This window comes from Melanaphis sacchari, unplaced genomic scaffold (assembly GCF_002803265.2).
Source record: "Melanaphis sacchari strain LSU unplaced genomic scaffold, SCAv2.0 Contig77_pilon_pilon, whole genome shotgun sequence".
Lineage (NCBI taxonomy): Eukaryota > Metazoa > Arthropoda > Insecta > Hemiptera > Aphididae > Melanaphis > Melanaphis sacchari.
The window spans coordinates 685128-710468 of NW_020271547.1; the positions used below are offsets into that span (position 1 = coordinate 685128).

Sequence of the window (25341 nt, forward strand, 5' to 3'; positions counted from 1 at the left end):
TAAAATAACTTTACAAGCACTTGAAAAATACACTCAGCTAAGCGCACGCACGCGCACAAGTTACGATTCTTTGGTAAGCGGTAACGACTGTTACTAGTTACTACAGTTACAGTAAAGTAGTGAACAGACAAAACTCAACTGTGAGCAATAACCGTTGCAGCTGGTGGCGACCTGTGTAACTGAAAGGCTGAACATTGAATTACTGATTTGAATAAATACTCGATGGTTGATATCCGCTGTGAGTTGTTTATTATTATTCTATAATCGACGCGTGTGTTGCGTCTGAGTTTCGATTTCTTACCCGTCATGTCCGAATCTGAGGGTAATTCTTTTAACGAAAACGAAGAGGATCAGGTGGTCGGGCTTGTCGAGTATATCAACGATCAAAATGCTGAGATCGAACAGGCCAATCTGATACTCGAGGCGTCTGAAAGCGATAGTTGCACTTATTCTTTGGTTTGTAGACCTTCTGTTGCCCAAACATGGAATATATGAAACAATTAATTCGTCTTTTTACAGGGATATATGAATCGACAAGCGTTATATGCTTGTCTAACTTGCACTGAAAAAGACAAGTTGCCTGGTGCAATATGTTTGCCTTGTATGTACCAATGTCACGAAGACCATGATTTAGTTGAGTTATGGACAAAAAGGTAGATACAATTTGTTTTACTTTTATATATAAATTTGCATAATATAATTATTACCCATTATCATTACCTTTACATTTAAATTTTAAATGAAATTTAAATTAAGATCACATTCATATAAAATAACATAACTAAGTACTAAATTATGTTTAAATATCAACTTTCCTTTTTAATTTTTGAGATACGGTCATTTGCTTTCCAATATTTTTATAAGTATATGGTACTATCTGACAGTGAAATGGAATGATTTCAATATTTAATTATTATGTAAATAATGAATTTATTTTAATTTTAATAAATATAAAGTATAATAGTTACCATTTGATGTTCAATACAAAAAAGTATACTATTTTTTGTGTACTATGTTTACTAAAATGACCTTCGTTGCAATTTTATGTATTCTTATAATCAGAACTTGAAGTTTTACATGAAATTTTAATGGAAATTGCTTCAATCACAAGCCATTAAATTGAGAGATTGAGGAGGCCATGGAATTATCACCGTTGCGTGAAATGACATGGCCTGGAAACAAAGAATCCATAGCATTCTTTGAAATTCTTACTGTGTGACTTTTTGAGAATGAAGGGGTGCTTCATGAAGTAAACAAGGGTTTTCATTCGACTAATATCTAAAGTTTTGTTTATTCACCTTAAATGTTTATATCTTAAATCAAAAGTGTTTAATGCCAATCTACCAAGAACAATTCAAACAACGCATTCCGACAAGATTGAAGCAATTTCCATTAATATGCTGCAAGAGGTCATGCAAAACTTCAAATTCTGACTACAAGAATGTATAAATAGCAATGGAGGTCATTTAGAAAATGTAGTATTTAAAAAATAGTATTTTTTTGTATTGAACATTAAATGGTAACTGTTATACTTAATATTCATATTTATTAAAATTAAAATAAATTCATTCTTTAAATAATAATTAAATATTGAATTCATCCTATTTCACTGCCGGACCATGTAGAATGATATTAATAGACAAAGTAATTTAAAAATTTGAAAATATTATTGTTCATATAAATAAAATATAACACAATATACATAAGAATTTCTTGTCCTCATTTATATATTTCTGAATTGCAACAATATAACTAAAATTATTTTTTGTTAAATATTTTTAATAATACTTAACCTTGTTTATCCAAATAAAAATAAAAATAAAAAGTATTAACTAGATTCAATTTGCTGCCAGAAACAAACCCGTGTTGAAAATTGAAAAAATTTTACTACTTTAAAACATGATGAAAGACAGAAAAAACACAACCCACATCATTAAAGAATCAGTTCATATATTGCTCCTCTCTGACTAAAATAAAATCATGATCAAATTTTTGTTGTATATAACTATTGTTAATACATAGTAGTATATTATTGTATTGATAGAATGTTATAATTATCAGCAATATGTTGTCCTATCTTAAAAATGTATATGATTTTATCCACAATGTTTTCATAATAATCAAGTAAGATTATCAGATTTTTCAATTTTTTACAGTTGAATTTTTAATTTAAAATATTGTGTTAGGTTAACTCTATTTTAGTATATTTATATATTTCAAATAGAGGTAGTGTTTTTAAAAATTGACGTAATATGTAAAAATATGTAATAATTTTAATCCTGTGACATATACAGGAAGCACCAGTCTTCATAGTAATTACTGACTAATTTATGTTTTGTTTTTATTTTTAAAGGAATTATCGATGTGACTGTGGAAGTGATAAGTTAACATCAGAATGTCAATTGGAACCGGTAAATAAAATAATATAGTACATAAGTTAAATGTGCCCTAACAGTATTGTAATTGACTTTATTATTTGTATAAACTAAATTTACTTGAGTTTTCAATTAATTAGTTAGAGCTGTGGTATTAATTGTAGTTGTCTAATTAGAAACTACCATTGCCAACAGCTTTTTAGTTATGAAAGGGGTGGTGGAGGATTGAGCAATAAATATCTTGTTTGTGTATTTGTGAAACTAATCACTCTTATTTTAAATGGACTATAGCATAAAATGCAGTACTGCAAAAAATATTTTCATGGTTAAATATTTAAAATAAAAATTAGTAGATCAGCAATTACGTGATGAAATTTAGTGGATATTGATTTAATTTATGTTTTATCTCTATCTAGGTTATTAAGATGTAATAGTTGATAAATTTGTATAAACATATTGAAAATAATAATTTTATGGAATTTTTAATAATTATTTATATTTTTTTTATATAAACTAGTCAAAACCTGAAGCAAATGACCGTAACATTTACAATCAAAATTTTAAGGGTTTATATTGCATTTGTCAACGTCCATACCCTGATCCTGAAAATACTGATGAGATGATACAATGCATTGTTTGTGAAGATTGGTTTCATAGCAAGGTACTAAATAAATGTAAATATTCTTATATTCAGTATTAAAAAAAAATATTTTATTAGCATTTGGGCACAAAAGATATGAATCCAGATGATTATTCTGAAATGATATGTTCTGGCTGTACATCAAAATTAAGTTTCTTACCAGCTTACAATCATTTAATTGGTAAGAATTTATTTATTTTTATATTTGTGAAGATGATAGTCAATATAATAAAAATACATTTAATTAATCAATTTATTTCAGTACCAAAAATCATAATATATTATATATATATCAAAATAAGCAACCATTTAAACAATTTTAAACACACTTATAAACTAAATATTATATTACATTAAAATTATTACATATTATTTTGCAGTAACTGACGATTCTGTACAGAATATTGAAAAAGGTGATGAATCTGAGGTATGTTTTCAAATAATTTTTTTTCAATTCATAATTTTCATTTCTGTATGTTAAATAATAATTTTCTTCAGTTATAACTGACTTATTTCACATATGCAATTACAAATATTGATGATATGTGATATTTGAATCCTAAACAAAAAATCTCAGTTATATAACACAATTAAATTTAAATGTTTTTAATGCTAACATATATATTGGTATGAATTAATTTAAGGTAGATATTAGCAAATGTTAAATTAATTTGTTATTCCTTAAAAATATTTTTATATTTTAATTTGAAATAAATTTTTTTTACATAGGATGTAGATGTTGTAGATACAATCAAGGATTCTCAAGGTAAATTCATCACTAATCATTTTAAAAAAAGTTATCATTTTTACACAAAATTTATTTTTAGATAATGCTGAAAATGGTTTAAACGTTGCACCCAAGGACAAAGTATGTTTAAATTACTTAAAAAGTTGTTTAGTTTTCATTAATTTTTTTTTTTTTTTTAGATATTTGAAAATTCTAAAGCTGGTACTTCTAGTGGGGAAAATTGTAAATTGATGGATGTAAAAGATCCAAAAAAAATTATTGGAAGTTCTTTCTGGGTAGAAGGTTGGCGACAGCAACTTTGCACATGTTCTTCTTGTATTGTAAGATAACAAGATAAATTTAAAATTACAATTTATTATAGGTATTAATTTTGATATATTTTTAGGAATTATATAAGAAAGAAGGTGTTCCATTTATTACCGATCAACAAGATACATTACAAGCATATGAAAACAAAAGTCGTGAAAGAATGATGGCTAAGGAAAAACAAAGTGAAGATGGTCTTTCAAAAGCCTTATCATCAATGGATAGAGTGGCAGCAGTGGAATTAGCTCATCGTTAGTATTTCTTTATCTTTATTTTCAAAATAACAATATGACTTAATGTTATTTTGTAATATTTTAGAATATAATCAATTCAAAGAAGAACTAGGAGAGTGGCTGGGTAGTTTTAAAGGTGATAAAGTAGTTAAAGTGGAAGATGTGCAAGAATTTTTTTCTAGTATGCAAGCGAGGAAACGTGCTAGAATGGATGATGGAATTCCTCCAAGTTTCTGTCGTTAATTTAGTGTATAAAACACATTTATAATCATAGTTTTAAATATTTATAAATAAGCTAATATTTAAGTATTTCCTAGTATTGTACTTTAAAAAAAAAATTTATTCATTACATTTGTATTTTTTATTCATATTTCAATAAAATATTAATGTAATAATTTACTCATAATATATAATATATCCTAAAAGTTATTGTATTTTTTATTAATTAGTTCTCATTCAAACAGGATTCTTATGACAGCTTGTTGTCTTTAATGGTTGGCAGTAATTTTTAAATGTGCGTGTTTCAATAGGGTTTATTTTTGTTGTGTACTGTGCATACGCCATACATATATAATATATTAAAATAGTTTTGAAAATTAAATTACACATGTAGTATCTAATAAACAATTTAAATAATAAAAAAATGTACTTAATCATAGCCACATTTTTTAATGTAAAAAACCAAGTTTAATAATAACTAAATTTAATATTTGAAAAATAAATAAATACCAATTTCATTTTTTTTTTTTTTTTTTTGTATAAATTTACCCACATTTAAAATTGTTATAGGTAAAAGGGAGAAATTGTACTAATATTTAATGCTTTTAAAAATTGTATAGACTACAAACAATTGTAAATTTGATACATACTATTTGTATAATTAGGCTTATACAATACATATCACAATAAAACAGTGTTATAACCAAAAAGCCAATCATTGTCTAAATGCCATAACGATAAAAAGAGTGTGTACTGTGTAATAATGTATTCATTAATATAATAAAATTAATAGGGTTTTATTAATGATCCATTAAATTTGACTGCATACTTATATGGGTAGTATTTAGTAATAGAAATAACAAAAAAATAATGAATTTATCTTAAAAATATACAAGACGTAATTGATAAATGTACTAATATAATTTTCATTCATTTAGAGAAAAATTTTTTCAAATTATATTACGAGTAATATTAGAAAATTTAAGTTTACGATCTGTCAGTAATACATTGTGGTAAATTTATTAAATAATTTAAATTTTATGTACCTATGATCTGATAACAACAAACTGTTACTTCTGCTTCACCACTGGTTACAAGGAAGGCAAATTAATGAGGATGATCTGTAAAGTTTACAGTCAAAACTTAATCGTTGCATTTTTAGTTGTACACTTGTACAGAATTATTTATAAATTATGATAATTTGATTAGAAGCTCTAGGAAATAGGATTTTCGAGTAAAAACATACAAATGTACAGTCTTATTTTTATGCAACAGTCTAAATAATATTTTGGCTAATAAAAAAAAAATTGTAAAAATTATTTATTTCCATATTCATAAGCGGGTAAAATTAGGTAAAATAATAAGGCAGAGAACTAAATATATAAAAGTATTATATTTTTAATCGATTTAAACAAAATATATTTTATCAGTCAAATAATAAAAGCATTTCATTTTTAAATTACATTTAACATTGAATATAACATTATGAAAAGTAAAACAATAAAATTGAAAATATTGTATAATTACCACTAATCTGTTGATAAATATATTTTTCAAATTGTTTTTAATGTAAAACTTTAAAATAATATTGTTATAATTAATATTATTTTACTTACTTTAAACTCTACTTTTTGTTTTGAACTTCTTTATTTGTCAGGTCACCCAAAGATTTTATGTATTTATATGATTTAATCTTCGACATCTTCATCCGTAGTAAATTCTGAAATATCACTTTGCTTATCTTCTTCTTTAGTGTCATCTTCTTCATCAGAAATATCCCACTGAGGATGTTCTGTCAAAGGTTCTGGTGCTTCTTTTACATCCAACTAAAAACGATAAAGTAGAAAAATAATGCTAGGAATTATATACATATTTTTTTTTATTATCAAATACTACATTGGATTATATAAATATAATTTTTTTTTTTGGGAAAAGCAAAATTAATTATTCATAGAAAACTTAAAGATTAAAGTATTACAATTGATGACTAATTAATTCAGAAAAATTGATTAGAATTTAGCATGATATTGAAATATTTTATTTAATATTTTTTAATTAATTAGGTTTTTTTATTAGAAATACTTTAATTTTCTAAATCATGCAGTAAGCTACTTGCATTTAAAAGTATTCAGAATTTACTAGTTTTATAATTATAATGACTAAGGTTCGGGACTTCTTGCATTTGCATGTTTTTTTATAGTGGTCGTAGTCTATTATAAGTGAGTAATAAATTTGATTTATGAAATTACGAAATTAAATACTAAGTTTGAATTTGCATATTTTTGCATATTTCGGCATATTTTATATTTTTATAAACGTAAAATTGTCGGGAAAAATCATAATTGGATGGCCGTAGTCTGTCGTATCTAACACGTACGTCAGTTTACGTTGATAATCTCTTTATCGCTTAATAATCAACCTTTTTATCGACAATATCGACAATTAGTATAGTTATGGTAAAACCCAATAAATTCAAACTTTCCCAAATAATCAATTATTAGCCGGGTATGAATTGTACGATGAAATGAAAAGCAGTACGTGTTCGTTTGTTAATCACATCATCACGTTTACGTTTTTTCTTATTAACTGTGCTATTTTTTTTTTTATTATCAATTTGTGTTTAAAAACTAGTTTAAAAATGCCCAAAATAAATGGTAAAATTAATCAATATATATCCGAATTCGGAAAAATATTTTTTCTACGGATGGAATTATTTTATTTTGTAAAGTATGTGAAACGAAGGTAGGTGTTGATAGGCGATTTATTGTCGTACAACATTTAAAAACAGAAAAACATAAATTAGCAGTGAAGCGCCAAGAAGATCGGATTAATAGTACCTCACAACAGTCACAGCAGTTAGTATTTACTTCAATGCATTCAAAAAAAAAGCACGTTTAACCATGACTTGTGCGAAACATTGTTGTCCGCCAATATCCCATTAAATAAATTAAGCAACTGTAGTTTCAGAAATTTTCTAACAAAATATACAGGAAAAGAAGTACCGCATGAGTCCACTCTGCGTAAAGGTTATGTTGATGAAGTCTATAAAAATATAATAAACAAAATTCGTAATTACGTTGTTGGGAAAAAAATATGGGTTAGCATTGATGAAACGAATGATGCAACCGGTAGATATGTAGCAAATGTCATTGTAGGTACATTGGAAGAAAATAATTACGGTAAACAATTTCTGTTACACGTAGAAGAGTTGGAAAAAGTTAACCATACGACGATTTTCAAATTATTTGATAAATCGATGAATATTCTGTGGCCGAAAGGAGTAAGACACGATGATGTGCTGTTGTTTTTGTCCGACATTGCACCCTATATGGTAAAGTCCGGAGATGCAATAAAAAATCTATATTCAAAAATTATTCATGTAACATGTTTGGCACATGCCTTTCATAGAGTAGCTGAAACAGTACGTATAAATAACCCTAAAATTGATAAAATTATTTCAAATGTAAAGAAAGTGTTTCGTAAAGCCCCGTCTCGCATTCAAGTTTTTCAAAATATGGCTCCAACATTAACACTCCCACCTGAACCAATTTTAACGAGATGGGGTACATGGATTGAAGCTTGTCTCTATTATTGTGAACATTTTGAATTAATAATCAATTTTAAACTCTTTCGAAGAAAATGATGCGGTCTCTATTAAAATGGCACAAAAGTATATTGGACAAAAAAACATTAAAAATCAATTAGTGTTTATTAAATCAAATTTTGCATATTTGCCTAACACAATAAGGAGTCTTGAAAAGCAAGGACTATCACTTGCTAACTCTATTTCATTAGAAGAGGATGCAAGGTTAAGATTAACCCAAATACACGGTGAACAAGGAATGTCGATAAAAACAAAAATAGAAAATGTGTTAAATAAAAATAAAGGCTATCAATTATTAATAAAAATTTCAAACATTTTGTCGGGAGATGAAGAAACTTTTGACGGATTACCTGAAGATATGAACATTAACGATTTAATATATTTTAAGTACGCACCAATCACTTCCGTGGACGTTGAACGTTCTTTCTCTATGTACAAAAATATACTTACAGATAATCGCCGTGCATTCAAATTTGAGAACATAAGAAAATATCTTACCATACAGTGCAATAATTTTAACGGTAAAATTACGAAAAAACTCATTAAACATAATAATACCTTTATTAATTTTATTTTTTTTTGTTTTATGTTACAGATGAGTATGAAGACGATACAGACGAGGGATGAGTAACCCATGTAAAAATTATTTTTATTATATTAAGTACCTACCTAATTTTTAGATTTTTTTTTATAATAATAATTTATTAACAATATATTTTATGCATTTTTTAAAAAAAATTATAAAAAATTAGCTGCATATTTTGACGATTTTGACTGCATATTTCGATAATTTTAAGTGCAAGAAGTCCCGAACCCTAATAATGACTATATGGTTGTAAATTAAATAAACAGAATTTAGCATACATAATGAATGGATATTAAATACAAATATTATAATAAATTATTAACAGTATAATATATTATATAATAGTGTTAAAACTATGATTATAGTAATACCAGTATATAAAGTTTATTATGTGTCTAAAGTTTTTTATTAAAGTACTTACTTTGATATCATGCATTTGATCAAAACCAAAGTATGAATCTGATCTTAAACAAACGGCAAAAACATAAACTCCAGGCCACCTAGGAGCTGTAAATTTTAATTGAATTTCTTCTTCATCAACAAGTTCAGTGACATGATATGGAACAGTTAATAATGTACGACTTTTCCGATCACTTAAATAAACCCACCAATATTCATGTTTTTCCTGTAAAGATACATAAATTATAAAAAGTTTTGTTAATTAAAAAAATATTTATATTATAATTGATTAGTAACAATAGTTGAATTTTTATACTTCAGGAAAATATGGAGAGTGAACTAAATGTGACTGTTTAGTTCTCCCTTCAAGTACTCTATCTTTTTTATTAGCTCCCGATTGAAATTTATCCCAATCATCATCATCATCATCATTATTTGCTGAAACCTATTAAAAAATAAATAACTTATTATTTTGTATAGATGGACACAAATATTAAATACTCTTAAAAAACAATTGGTGCAACTTCTATTGTACATTTGTACCAAATATTCTCTTACCATGAACCATTATTATAAATTAATTAACTATTAATATTTTAGAAAATATTTCTTATAAATAGCTTAAAGTTAAGATAATACAATATTTATTATCTTTTAAGTTTTTTACTTTTTTAAATGATAACACATACATTTTTGATTTCATATTCTCAAGCAGAATATTTTTTGGAGTATTCTGATGCATAGAAATTGAAATTCAGATAAGAAAATTTTGAGTCATTAGTACTTAAGTTTAGGTTAGTGGAATAGTGACCAACATTTTTCTGAGAATTTCTAAACAACTAAATATTGTTAACTTAAACTTTAAATACTTATAACTCAAAAAGTACTCATTGGAATTTTTATTTCTATAAATTGACTGAAATATTCAAAAAAATATTCTTCTTCAGAATATTAAGTAAAAAACTTGAAAAATTAAAATGATATAAAATATTAAAAATATATATTTTTGAATTAATGATGTTTTGTAATCACCCTATATATAATAATGGAAGTCATAAGTTAATTAAAATGTCACTTTTAATAATCAATATATTTTATGTGAATATCAACATTTTTCATACGTTTGATTTTTAAGGAAATATATAGAATGCTCTAACAATTTATGATCGTTCTATAATTATATATTAAAATATATTGGGTATATTTATTTATCATAAAATATAAATAAATTATAAGAAAAAATAATTAATATCACATACTGCAGCCATCGAGAAAATGTTACTTCATGGCACATCTAAATTAACAAAATCTGCAGTTTAGTGCCCAAATTTCTAACACTCTACTAACTACTCGTTACCGTAAATTTCTTTAACCACAGCAACCTATGTTTGGGCAGGTTTTAAGTGGTGGGAATGTGTGAGAATGGATGAATTTTAGTTGCCATGCAGTAGTGTTCTCTCAATAGCCAGAGTATAGACATTAAAAATTATATTTTCATTTTTCTTCTTTTATTGTTAACATTTACTTATATTTTTATTAGAATTACATTAATTATTATATGTTTAGCCTATTTATTGACAAGCCAATCTCCATTTTACAAAATATTTCTAATTCTAAAAAAAATATATACTTTTTATTCATAAATCATTATAAATACCTTTTTTTTATCATCTGCTGTTTCTTCGGCATCTGATTTTTCTGATTCATCGCCAGAAGCATTACTAGAACTTTCATTATCTGAATCAGAGTCGTCATCTGATGATGCATTGTTATCTTTTAATTGCTCTTTATCTTCAGTTTTATCATCTTCAATTTCTTTGGTTTCTGAATCTCCTAGCTATAAAATAAAATTATTAAATAAGAAATAATGTGCATGTTTATTTTAAAAGTGATATTTGTATATTAAGCACAGTGATCTCTATCTTTTTTTAAAAGATAGTGATAACATTTTAATAAAATCGGTATTTTTCATCTAATATAATTACTAAATCATATGATGATAATATATAAATATAAAGCAATAATTATTATAACCAGAGGATTTGACAATAGAAGAATCAGAAAGAATACAAGGAATTAGTAATCAATAATATTATAATTAAACATTTTTTGGGTCAAGCAAATCTTATGAACTACTCTTATTATTGAAATTTACCAATAAACAAAGTCAAATTAATTCTTACTTTTGCTTTTTCTAATTTTTCTTTCTTTTTAATTTTTTTCTTAGCTGATGCTGATAAAGTAGTTTTTTGTTTTTTGACATTTCCACTTTTTTTACCTTTTCCTGATTGACGTTTTTGCTGCCAAATACCTTTAGTTGCTTTTTTTTCTTTTTCATCATCTTTTATTTCTTTATTTTCAATGTTGTCACTATTATTTATAATATCTCCGTTAGACAAAGGTTTCTCTAACTTATCTGGTTTTTCTGATTCTTTAGCAGCATTTTTTTCTAGCTCAATGTGATGCTTATCTGCATACGAATCATCTCCAAACAATACCTTCATGTCTCGTCTTTTCAACTGCACAGTTACAGTGACTATAGCTCCAGCTGTATAAACTGTAGTAGCTTCATCATCAATAACTGAATAAAATGTTATAATATAAATAAAACATTTTGATAAATAAATAAAACTTTTAAAATATACTAATAAATACCTTCACAACGAACTTTAAAATCTATATAAGGCATTCTACCTAATACTTTTACTAAATCTTCATACTGACTATCAGATAAAAATTTTAATGTGCTTCGTCTGTCTTCATTTTTTAATTGAGCAAGATGCTGAATACTTCTAACGCGTTTCTACAAATACAATAATACATTAAAAAAATTTGATCGTCTAAATTATTTTTAAAACTAACCTTTTTGTTGTCGAAATGTTTAATGTGATCTTCAGTAATGTATGGTAATTGCATAAATGGACTTTTATACTCCCATAATGCTTGGACCACCATGGGACAAAGTTTCATACAGTTTTCTATGGTTTCAATATTAAGCAAACGAGGCACTAATCATTAAAATAAATATTTAGTTTAAACATAGGTACATACATATCCAAGTATTATTAATTATACAAACCTCTTTGAGCATATGCTAATAAAATTAATTGAGAAACGACACCAACCATCTCTTGTATTAAATATGGACATTTCTTCACTATATACATACGATCTAAATCTAATGTATCTGCCTTAAGTACTAGGCGAGACAGATGTGCATGTATTAAAGCTCTAGCTTTTATTGAATAATTATAAGACAGTGGTGGTTCTTTTTGTGCCTTTTCTCCAAAATTATAAAGTTGTTTTATAAGCTAGAAATAAATTAAAATTTTATACTATTTTGATTTAATCAATATTTGTAAGCAATATTATAATCACATATTATAATGCAGACTAACTAAATAATAAAAAAAAAATCATTAGATAAGTACTTTATTATAATAATAATAAACTGATAACAGTATATAAATATAAATATTTTTTACCTGAGGCATTTCATATTCATCTGAAGATCGTTCAACAATTTCACTATTGTACTTTTTTTCAAATTCTAGTGAAGCACTTAATATCATTATAACTCGTTTCAAAGGTATTGAATTTGATTTGTGTAAAAAATAATAATACATTCGAGATGTCTCCAATAAAACCTACAAAAATAAAAAGTAATTAGGGAAAAACTAAAATTATTAGAAATAATATTTTAATAATATCAGACTTGGTAGATTTTACATACCTTATCACCAGAATATCTGATAGATTTATACCACCACATACCAACTGTAGTAGGCAGTGCAATCATAAAAACTAAAGCATACAGACCTAAGACCTACAGAGAAAAATGCAAAAACAATTAATGTTTTTCGTGATTTATAAAATCTAATATTAATTCAAAATAATAAATATCAACACAATAAGTATTAATAATATGATCTTTCAAAAAAAAATATTCTAAAATGTGTAATTCCAGGATGTCTATAATAAAACATCACTAACAGGCTTTAATGCATTTATATTAAATAACTAAATAGGTATTTAAAATAATAATTAAAAATATATTTAAAAATATATTATTAAAAATATTTAAAAATATAAAATAAAAAAAAATATTTTATTTTAAAATATTTTTTTAAATTTAATCTAATTCCACATAAAATTTTATAACGAAACAAATTATAATCAATAATTTATCAATATAATATTAATTTTTACCCAAACTGAATTTTCTTTTTCAACAATCCATGATGGTAATGCTATTCCAAAACTCATTGCACCAGGTCCATCTGGATTCCCATATTTTTCCCAATTTTTTCTGGACTCATCATCAGTTAAAGCTTGATAAGCTATAAATATTTAAAATTGTACACAATATTATAAATAATAATTTATTAATAGAAATCAGGTAGTCTATTAGGAAGATATCAAAATTGTGTAGAATAATAAAGTCTTACTAATTATTTAAAGAGACAATTAAAAAAAATTAGAAACAATTATAAATCAATAGTTGTCACATATAAGACCTATAAATTAATTTACTCATTCATTAAATGGTTTAATAACAAAAATATAAAAATTATTCTATTTCAGCATAATTATTTAATATAATTTATAGTACTGTGGGTTTTGTATTATTGTTTAAATAAACTGTTTATTTAATCAATGTTTGTATGAACCAAAAAGATTGGAAATAAATGGTTCTAAAACTATTTAATTGTTTGTGAAAGTGATTATGGGAGACGAGTAGATAAACATTTTTGAGAATAATTTACATTTAGAAAAGATTTTTTTTTATAGACATGTAAATAGTAAAATGTAAAGTAATTAATATTTGGTTCAAAGAACATCTCTCCCTTCGAATATTTAAGTTAAAATTTTAAAATATATGTTTTTCACTATTTTTAATACATTGAACAACTATTTGTATATTTAATACTTTTAGAAACTATGAATCAATCTTCTTATTTTAAAATATTTAAGTATTAAAGTGTTACCTTTAGTAAGTTTCATAAATTTTTTTTCATCACCAGTTTCCTTATCTGGATGGTAAATTAATGATAACCTTCTGTAAGCTTTTTTAATTACTTTTTCACTAGTTCCCTTAACAAATTAAAAACAATTTAGTAAAAAAAATAATATATTATGTAATAAATAATGATGAACACATACTATTGGAACATTGAGAATGTCGTATGGATCAAAACTTGCACTCTCATAATCAAACTGGGATACTTTGTAGGCGAGAAAAGCCAACAACACCCATCCAGCAATAATAATGACTTTTCTAAAATATATTATAAATATTTTTAGTAAATATAACTTAATATCTAATTTATCGTAAATATAGCTATTAGAATATAAAATATAAATTATTGCATAAATAATTATGTAGACATTTTTTGTAAGGGTTATTAGATTTAAATATGTATAGATCAAAAATTACAACAATGTTCTATCACAAGCAAATTAAGTCAATTTTTAAACAACAGAGCAACTAGTTAATACAAAACCATAAATTAGTCAACTCTAGACTATAACTTTTAAACCTCTCTTGAAATCTAAATTATCTTTAGTAAATAAGGTCACAATGTACAAGTCATTAACAATTCCCTCAGTCTGAATTAATGGTATTCAACTTTAAAAGTCTACTAATCCATTCAATACCACAACTCATAAGGGTGTCAAATTATTTGCCTATAGATATTGGATAGTAAGTAATAATCTCTTTCTCTTTACGTACAACTAATATAAATCTCTACAAAGACTTAAGACTATAACCTTAAATGATTTGAACAAGTCTTATAACACAAAATTCTATTCAAATCCACTAATCAAATAATTAACTTCTTTCACAAATGGGTATGTACTCAGAATGCATAAGATAAAAATTTATACCACAAAAAATAAAATAAATTTTTATTTTGATTAAAAAAACAATAAAATAAAACTTAAATATCTTGTTAAATGACATTGCTAAGTCTTTATATTTTGTTATAAATATTATTTTCAATTTTCATTAAAATTATTATATTGTATAGATTGTAATTATACTTTGTTTAATAAATAAATAAAAAAAAAAACTATGTTTTAATTAATTAAATTACATTTCTAAATTTCCCTTGAAAGTTTCATGAGCTTTAACTCTTATAATTTATATAACAAAAATGTTGGTAATTGTTAAATTGGATAACAGACTTACAGGTGTAGGTACTTAATATTCAAAACACTGAAAATTGAGAATTTGTTGAAAAGAAAAAAGTTACCAATGCAGTTTAAAAAACTTCTTTCTACTATTTAATTACTATTTAATATAATATTCTACATATAATAGTCTTTGATTATATTCAAAATAAAATGTACTTACATGCATGTCCTTTTCATCAATTCCCATGGTTTGGTGGACTGCAGGATAAGTTTTTTTTTCCGACATCCTGGACAATAACATTCAGATGCCAACGCTTTTGGATCTAGAGTTCAAAAAATTAATATAAAATAAATTACGTATGTCGATTAACGATATGACAATCATTGATCTTCATTACCTTCTTTTTGTTTTCTTGGCCACCAGTAATATGTGCCGGGAATCAGCAGAAGAGCCAGAAACGACAATAGAAAATAGAAAAACGTTGCTCCGCTTTCGTCGTACTGAAACTTTTGGCCGGCCATTATTGTTATTTCGGGTCGTACATAAATCGAACATTTACTCTGGGAGCATGATGCGGTTATGAGTTAATTTACATAATTTGAATAATCAAAATATTGGCCAACGATGACGACCAAATGGAACCCTACGATAACAATTTAATATTGTTTTAACGTTTGTAACACGTCACGTAAACTTCTCAACGATAAAAAGAAAAACAACCAGGTGTAAACGTATGCACTATAAATTATTATATTGATGGTGATACGACGTATCGCCGAGATGGCCAATGGTTGACGTCCAATGTCCCCGTCGACTGCAGAGTCCACCTCAAAAGTATGTATATATAGTAAGGGCAGAATATCGTGTATTATCTTTAATCATGTTCCTCAATTGTGGCGGTTATCATTTTTTATTGTCTGTGATAAAAATATGATAGCACGCGCACGCTTTTCACTATATTCCTGGAGTATAAAACTGTTAGTTGCGGGTAGTGAATCTTATTGTTCTTCCACGAGAAACAGCCATCGGTAAGTTGGTTACGAGTGTAGTGTTTGACAACGATTACGTGTATCAATGGCGAGTGTTCGTGTTGGCAACACTGGACCAAACGAGCAGTTATTTAAATAAGTCTCATGCTCGTCGTCCCGCGACCTAAGTACTCTCCGTCCACCAACATTTCTGTTTCGTGCTCGCTTGAGTCACTTCTGCTCCTGTCCGTGCGCTTCGTACGTAGCTAGTCCGTGCGTGCGTGCGTGTGTGCGTGTGTGTGTGTGTGTGTGTGCGAGACTTGCGTCGTTCCGTTACCCGTGTGCCGTGTGCGATACGAGAGAGAAGCCATTTTGTTCCGTGCACGAAAACACCTCTCATCGTTTTGGGTTTTTTCTTCGCGTTTATAGTCCGTTTGCCGTTCCAACGAATCGGTTTCTTTGTTTTCGCAGACGTCGGTGTCGTGTGCACGTCGAACAACGCTATGGCTTGCGCTACGCTGAAACGGTCGCTAGATTTTGAACCCCCTATGTGCAGACCTACCAAGAGACAAAGGTGCACGCCTATGAGTATATCGCCTTCGAGCTCTCCCCCAAACAGCTCTAGGTCCGAATATGTTTCGCCCCATTTTGGCGGCGATGTCGTACCAAAAATCACGGCAGGTAAGGAGAATTTTTTTTGTCTCGTAAATGCCGTTTGAATCAGTTATGATTATTATTATTATTATTAATATTATTCCCGTTGTTGCGGCGGTGTTTATGGCGATGTCGTTTGCTATAAATAAAAGAATAATTGGTATTAATTGGCAGTTATTCTCTATCTATGTCGCTTGATTTCACCCAATTTCATATCTTAATCGTTATGAATATAAAGTACAAATAGTACAATAAATCCAATCAAACTTGCCAATAATTGATGTATTGGCAGTTATTGTATTCTAACAGTATTGAGTAAATGTATCAGTAAGTTTAAATTGTAAAACAATTATTTATGGTTTATTGGTGTAGGTTTAACAACTTAAACTAGGACAATATTTTAAATTTGGTATCTAATCCACCTACTATGAATGGTAATCTGCTTATTTTATTGTTATTGAGATTGTTATATAATGAGACGCTTATTACGATTGATTTTAAAATAACTAAATAGTTAATTACATTGTTATTTTCATTGCCATATGAATGTTTAAGTATTCTGTTTAAATTATGGCATAACAATTTAACCTATACTAACTATATTTACATTTTTATTAAATCTCTCATTTATTTTGTTAATAATGCTAATGGTATTTTATCACATTTTGAAACAAACTTCCAAGTATATACTTGTTTATAATTACTTGACCACTGTATGATATAATTTTTTTATTTTTACTAAACAATGTTTTTGCAATTCATAAACTTGAAATTATACTTTTAAGTTAACATTATTAATAAACTAAGATTATTAAGTTTGTACCTAATACTATATTTAATATTGAAAATAAATAAAGTTGTTTTGGTGATTACTTTTATTAATGAACTATCAAACTCTATTCATATAATTTTTCTGTTGCATTGTTTCTCCTAAAATTTTAACTCGTGAATAGATTTAGAAGGAATCAACAATGTAGTTTTTTATGTCAAATTAGAATAAGAAATAATTTTATATTAATAGTGAGTGTATTATATTTATATTATTTTTTTGTTGGTAAATTTCATGTCTAGAAAACTAGATAATAGAATTTTTTTTAAACATCTTTACGTGTATGAAAAGGCAATCAATGTAGGTACTTATAATGCAGATTATAATATTATAATTAATTATGAATCTATTTAATTAATAAAGTAAATAATCTTTTTTTCATGTCTCTAGAACTTTTTATGTGTATTTAATCGTCATAATTTCAAAAACTAAGTTTAATTTAATGTATTTGTTTTTTTGTATCAAAAAAATATTGATAAAATGATAATAACATAATAAACTTGGGTCATTAAAAAAATAAATATATTTCAATTATTTTGAAGTTCATATAGCAAATATTATATAATTTAAGATGCTTTTATAAATAAAAGTAGATTGTATTAAAGTTAGTATAAAGATTTATTTAAATATAATATTAAATACTAAAACGACAAATACAATTAATTTGAACTTTGTAGGTACTGAATTAGTACTTCAGGTTGAGTTATTAGAATGAAATAATAACTAAGAATGCATACTCAATGCCTATTAAAATAAGTATAATTATATTATAATAAATACATGTATAAAATTAATAATTTAATCAATTTAATATTATACCTACTACTTGTTTTTCTAATATTGGAATTATTGATTTTATCAGTGGAGTCATCATAGAATTATTGATTGTAGATTGAAATGTACAATTAATAATTTAACTAAAATGCATGGCTTATCTTATTCATAACCTTCTATTTAGTATTTGCTATAATTGAGTATAGGTACTCATGTTTAGAAATAATATGACTAGATAACTACCTTTACAACAAAAAAAGTTGTCAATTGGTAATTTTATACTAAAGAATAAAAATGGTTTTAGATCTTCATGGATATTTTTATTTTTAAAGATAAATATAATATAATAACTATGGAAAATAAAATATATTCTTGGATTTCAATCTGCTTGTTACACTATCATTTAAAAATACTAATCTCAGACACTTAAATAACTAGATAACAGACTTGATTTCATCTCTAATTCATTGCTACTATTTGTCACATCGACAATATTTACATAATATTATGCCGTTTATCAAAGACAAACTAATACCAAAATTAATACATATTATTCTAAACTTGTAAATAGAATATCGATCATGATTTATTAACAAAATAAAAGTGATGTCTTAATGATATGTAGAGATTTGGTCATCTAGTTGTTTTATTTGTCTAGTTCTGTAAGACTGCTGTAGGAAATAAAAATTAAAAGTTAAGAAAATATTATTTTTCATACTTAAAATGTTTGAAAATGTTCCTTCATGTTATTTTACATTCTATGTCATCTGATTACATGATAATAATTAATATTGGTTTGCAGTATTGTTAATTTTTTTAATTTTATGAGTTTAACGTTGAACATTAACTATGATAAAATCATCTAAAAATGTAAATCAGTTCTTTTATAAATTAAATGTATAGTTGTATAATTGTTATCAAACTACTATAAATTTTATTCTGTATCGGTAACTTTTGTAATATATGATTTACCCTAAGATCAAAAATCATTAAAAAAAAATGATCTTACATGAATGTGTGTGGGTTTAATAGAATAAACAAAAGTTACTCTGATCTCATAAATAATTTCTTGACTTGGTAAATTAATCTTATCAATAAATCAATGATGATAATAAGACCTATTGTGTACGATTTTTAAAAAATAAATTCCTTGTATGATATATTTTATTTAGTAATAATTTAAAATAATTATTACTATTATTTTTGGATTATCTAATGCTTTAAAAGAATTTTAATAAAGTTGAAATTTTAATTCCCAGAATAATTAAGTTTAAAATACCAATAAATTAAATGTTATCATTTTTATCTGTTGTGTCTGTAGATACTCATGTAAAGTTATTTTATTTTTACATTAATATCTTAAAGTTTTAACATATCAAGATACTACAATGGAGCGTTAAGTATCCATGGTAATTGAGATTGAGGGGGATATGGATAGTCAAACCATGATTAAAAATATATAGTGAACATAAATTTAAATAATTAAAAGTAAAAAAAAAAAAAAATTTCAACAATTTTGTAGTGTGTGGGGATAATTGATGCTCCACTGTGTTATAATTAGTTATGTAGTTGATTGTGTATGCAGGTATATGGCATATTATAAATTCTTCATTTTTTGTTTGATTTATTTGCTTATTATATAATAGTTTTGATATTAATGTTAATGCTAGTCGACTTTTTCTATTTAAACAGTATAATATAATTTATAATAAAATAGTTATTATAACGTTAAGAAATCCTGAATTTCAAATTAGGTTAATACATTCAGTAAAGCTTAAGTTTTTAGAAAAAGTTACTCGTAAATCACAAATATAAAGAATTTTTTTAAGGTTAAAATCTCCAATTTTAGTATTGGAAGGTATTTTTCTTTACAATGATAGAATGAAATAAACGTTCATTTGGATTTATTCAAATTCAAGCTATTTATTGAACATTGATAGAAAAGGTTATCTAAATTATTTTGGAGAGAAGTATATCATTGAGTGAGCTAATAGTATGAAATAATTTTAATTGTAAAAATTATAAATAACAAATGTGATAAATGATTGTCTTGGGGTACTCTTGATAATATATTAAACTAATATATTTTATTATTTATGCTCACTATTTGGAAGCAGTCAGCAAGATAAGAATGTTGCCATGACAAGATGAGTTAGTCGAAATTAAGTGTTTAACTCTGTGTAAATAAAATCTATTTGGCCACTGTATTAGATATATAAAGAACTTTAAAATATTAATATTGATTGATTCTTTTAATGAAAACAATGCCGTTTGAAGATAAGAATATGTTACAATGTGTATCTGATAATTCTTGTTCAATTAATTGTTCAAATAGTTTAAGAAAAACACTTAACTTAGATATTAATCTGCAATTAGTAATGTATGATCTATCACCAGCTTTTTTCAAATAGATTTCCAAAACCTAAGAATAATCACATACGTTCAAGAATAGAGAGGGAATGAAATTTAGACTAGATGAACTAATTCATCAAATATTTTTCTAAAAAATAGTGTAAAATAATTAATATTTATTAAATTTAATATACAAGAAGAAATATTTTGATTAATGTAATTAGAATATAGAGTATAAACAGAAGAAAAATAAAATATAAATAAGTATTTAATAGATAAATTATTATTAAATTGCATTAGTGCATAACACCTGGAAAATTTTGTCAGATTTTAAATTTTTGTATACTTCCAAAAGTATTTTGGATTTAGAGATAGTATTTTCTGTGTGGAGTAGGTAATCACGATAACATATCTTCAATAAATTTTTTATATTTTTTTGACATCATAGAATAATTTATAATCATCTTGACTGTTTATATTTTAAATTTTAAATAAAAAAATTTAGAAGAAAAAAAATGTATTGTTTTATTTCAATGTTAAACTTAATAGAAAATATAGAGTTATTATTAGTAAATTTAAGTATGTATTTATTTATTATATTGTATAAATATAACAACTCCTCACCCGTTTAATACTAAATAAAAAAAAAAAAAAAAATTTATAAAATAAACTAATATTTTTATTCATATTATGTAATAAACATATAAAATAATTATCTTAACTGATATCATGTAACTTAAGGCAAATTGAATAGTAGTCGGTTATTAAGCAATTAAAATCAGTATACAAGTTGAATTTAATTTTGTATTAAAATCAATTAACATTACAGTGAAACCTCTAAATATCGGACATTATCGGTCACTGAAATTTTGTCCGCTATTTAGAGGTGGGAAGGTAAATAAAAAATAAACAATTTAAAAATATATAGAAAAAATTACATATATAATTTGTATATATGAATATACTTATATTTATGTACTGCTTTTTTTTTTTGTAGAAATGTTATCTGCTAGTTTAACTGAAGAAGTTCAAAGGATGCGTCGCAAGCGTCAGCTTAACATGGAATTATCAGAGAATCGTAACTTGGATGACAGTTCTTCAGATAGTTCATCTGAGAATACATTTCCATCATCAGCCAAAGACAAACCGCTCTTCACTTTTCGTCAAGTATTATATTTAATATTTACTTAATGACTAAAAAACACAAAATACTACTATTCTCTAGTCTAACTAAAACTTACAATAGTTAAAACTTTATTATATTGTATTAGTGTACAGTTTTGTTTTCAAATTTATTATTGTGTTTGAGTAGTTAATTTTTTTTCATAATTTATTTCAATGATTTACTAAAATTTAATTGTGTAGATTAGTTAGTAAGAATATCAGAGCTGGAATGATAGTTTGGTCAAGATACTTAGAATAAGTAGGAATATAACAGTTAATTGCGTATGATTTTTGAAGAATTATTCGAGAAATTGACAGGACAAAGCATGTGGGATTGTAAAGTCTATGAAATGAATAGATATACCGATTACTTAAGATTGGTGGTATATAAGAATTATAGTTTTACTGATGATGTCAAAAATAGGATTATGTAATAAATGGGTGACGTTGAGAGAACTGGTGTTTGTGAGAGAATGACAGCACACTGTTTTCTCTCTCTCTCTGGCCCACACGTAACATAAACTAATGCTTTTACACAGAATCCTTTTTTTTATGTTTTTGAGAAATCATAGAGTAAAAACATATATTACTAAAGTTATAGAGTATAATATTTTTGAGGGTTTAACATATCTATTATTTTATTATTATTTAACTTTCAAAATTAAAAAATTGATATTTTAAACTGATATGTCATACCCTCAAAAACATGAAAAAAAATGATTTTGTAAATGCGTTTTAACTATGTTATACATGGTCCAAAGAGAGAAAAAAGTGCGCTGAAATATTCTTAAGATTAAAATAAAGATTTTTTTAAACCAGTTGTAAGACTAAGAATGTTCTATGGATTCGAATGTTAAGCAGTGGAAAAATGAAACAGAATAGATAGTTTAAGATAGATCAGCGGTTCCCAACCTTTTTGAGACTATTACCCAAAAGTCAGGTTAGATATTCACAAATACCCCCGACCCAAAAAAAAAGTTGAGTAAAAAAAAAACAAAATATATATTATGATGATAATTATAATTTATTTAATTTTTGCAAACAAAGAAAATAAGAGTTCTCAAAACTATTAACACTATTAACAACAATATTATATTATTACAATTTCATTTACAGTCATAATATACATGAGTAAATGAATAATAAGTACTTAAAATACAAATAGTTTAACTTTTACCCTCCAAAAAATCGTGTTTTTACCCACTAGGGGGTAATTACCCCCAGGTTGGGAACTGCTGAGATAGATAGATGTGTGAAGTCACATAAGGAATTAATTTGATGAAAGTTTTATTAAAAAAGCACCAATTATTGGAAAAATGAAGAAATAAATTTAAATAGTTTAGTTGTATTATGAAAAATTTTAAGGTAATTTGACTATAGAAATTAATTTTAGGAAAAATGAGAGAAAGACCAAAAAGGAAATTGATAGACAGACTAAAGAATAATACAGAATAGCTGTTATGAGTTAAAGAGGTGGGGATAGAGCTATATGGAGATAAACAATAAGAATGGTAGACTTCATATTATTAGATGCTTTAAAGTTTTAAATAGTTGTAAAATGCTACTTAAAGTTATACCAACCATCCTGCAAAATTTTAAGTTAATTTTTTTTTTTTTTTTTAGGTAGGTATGATTTGTGAACGTATGTTAAATGAACGTGAAAGTCAATTACGTGAAGAATATGATAAGATTTTAAACATGAAATTATCTGAGCAATATGAAGCTTTTGTTAAGTTTTCCAATGATCAATTGCACAGACGTTTTGAAGCAGCTGAGGATCCAAGCTGTAAGTTATTATTGATTGTTTTTATTTTTTTTTATTTATTTATTTTTTTTTTTGTGGGGATGAGTGGTTTAAGCAAAATGAGTTGGTAGCGTACATTTACTGGTTTGTACTCAGTCACAGACGGACTCTTTCTGTAAAGTAAGCAATAGGCTAGAGTAATATTTAATGTAATCCTTTTCTGAGTACACTGTAATGGAAGAAAAATATTACAAGTTATAGCTTCCGTGGTAAACATAATCTATACTGTTACAATAAATGGACTGCTATTAACTCAGTTTCTTTTACCAGTTTGCTGGAGGTAGTAGTATTTGGTATGGCAAGACGTGAAAGTTATTTTAGTATTGAATATGACATATTAATGTATTTTTCCCAAGACTTTAACTCTACTGCTTAAAGCTACACATACTATTTTTCATTCATACCTTTACTGCCTTTATTGGTATTATAGTAATCTATAATAAACTATTCTTAATATTCTCTATGTTTAGATTTACACAATTATTTATACAATTGTGCAGAAGTAATTCACCGACTAGCTAGAATTTTATACATCAAACTAATTGTGTAGACACATTTATGTATATTAATCTGGTTTGAACAGTAACTATATTCTGACCTTTTTTGCAGTTGTTGGAAATATTACTTAACTGTTTTCTTGGTACTAAAAAGTCATTTTCTAACACATTGATTGGCAATAAAATAAAAACATTCTGTATAGGCATCACTAAATTTGTATTTTATTATAAACTTCTGAATATCCATTTAATACCCATTTCAGTTCTAGTTTCAATTTTCTTCTTATTTAAAGATTTTGAATTTGTTAACAAACTTATGCCAAATTCAAGTATTAATTAATGTTTCATTATCTGCTTAAATGTATGAATTTCTTTTAACATTTTGTCTTAATTTAGTGTTCCATAAATAGTATAGTTAAATAAAGTTAACTTAGTTGTACTTAAATTCAAATATTTATGCAACTTAGAATTAGTATTTTGTAATTGATATATATTTTTTAAATACATTAATTTTTATTGATTTTTTTCTTTTTAATTTTAGATTTGTCGTAACTCTACAAGAACTCCAAGCGATGGTTTTGAATTTACAACAAAATTTTAGACGCACTTAATAGACAAAATAATTATTCAGCCTTAAGTCAACAATCGACTGACTAACAATGTTTTTTATGTATTATACATTTTTGTAAACTCGATATTATTAAATTAATTTAAAATATATGAATTTCATGATAATAGTAAAAGAGTAATAATTAATTTAAGTAATCATTAAGCTAAGATTGTTTTGTTTGTTTTATTCATTTTTATATTGCGTAACTAAAAACGTTGGATATTGGCTCAAAATCATATTAAAATTTAAAACTGGCTTAAGATATTTCCTTATTTTATTTAAATAAATATATATATGTATACAATTTTGTGAGATATTTTCAGTTAAACTTTTTTCTCTATAAAAATTGTAAATGATTTATTTATGTGAACAAATATTTTTTTTCTCAAACTCAGTTAAAATTTCTTTTAGTGGCTTAACACTACTTATTATTAGAGCTT

General features: G+C 25.4%; 4 protein-coding genes across 5 annotated transcripts; 3 read left to right on the forward strand and 1 right to left on the reverse strand.

Moving 5' to 3' along the window:
- The first annotated feature begins 306 nt into the window (after window positions 1–306).
- LOC112601308 (putative E3 ubiquitin-protein ligase UBR7) lies at window positions 307–4628 on the forward strand. Its single transcript, XM_025348848.1, has 11 exons — window positions 307–456; window positions 520–653; window positions 2354–2411; window positions 2893–3036; window positions 3094–3196; window positions 3396–3442; window positions 3745–3781; window positions 3843–3883; window positions 3943–4083; window positions 4149–4320; window positions 4388–4628. The coding sequence occupies exons 1-11, from the start codon at window positions 307–309 to the stop codon at window positions 4543–4545; spliced, it is 1185 nt and encodes a 394-aa protein (XP_025204633.1). The 3' UTR covers window positions 4546–4628.
- Window positions 3485–16067, reverse strand: LOC112601307 (translocation protein SEC63 homolog). 2 transcript variants are annotated; one of them, XM_025348845.1, is made up of 16 exons: window positions 15647–16067; window positions 15469–15571; window positions 14274–14388; window positions 14099–14204; window positions 13320–13450; window positions 12844–12936; window positions 12596–12757; window positions 12190–12421; window positions 11973–12118; window positions 11766–11913; window positions 11294–11691; window positions 10768–10947; window positions 9427–9555; window positions 9133–9336; window positions 6138–6347; window positions 3485–3574 (listed from the first exon to the last, which is right to left on the reverse strand). In XM_025348845.1, the coding sequence occupies exons 1-15, from the start codon at window positions 15768–15770 to the stop codon at window positions 6210–6212; spliced, it is 2409 nt and encodes an 802-aa protein (XP_025204630.1). In that variant the 5' UTR covers window positions 15771–16067; the 3' UTR covers window positions 3485–3574; window positions 6138–6209. The 2 variants fall into 2 exon arrangements, with proteins under 2 accessions (XP_025204630.1, XP_025204631.1); XM_025348846.1 differs by lacking the exon at window positions 3485–3574 and adding an exon at window positions 5557–5642.
- On the forward strand, window positions 7197–8792 carry LOC112601309. Its single transcript, XM_025348849.1, has 2 exons — window positions 7197–8646; window positions 8721–8792. Exons 1-2 carry the CDS (start codon window positions 8181–8183, stop codon window positions 8750–8752), a joined length of 498 nt encoding a protein of 165 aa, XP_025204634.1. The 5' UTR covers window positions 7197–8180; the 3' UTR covers window positions 8753–8792.
- Window positions 16068–16415: 348 nt separating the features above from the next.
- On the forward strand, window positions 16416–25020 carry LOC112601385 (akirin). Its single transcript, XM_025348996.1, has 4 exons — window positions 16416–16898; window positions 21824–21993; window positions 23614–23776; window positions 24833–25020. The coding sequence occupies exons 1-4, from the start codon at window positions 16721–16723 to the stop codon at window positions 24841–24843; spliced, it is 522 nt and encodes a 173-aa protein (XP_025204781.1). The 5' UTR covers window positions 16416–16720; the 3' UTR covers window positions 24844–25020.
- The last annotated feature ends 321 nt before the right edge of the window (window positions 25021–25341 follow it).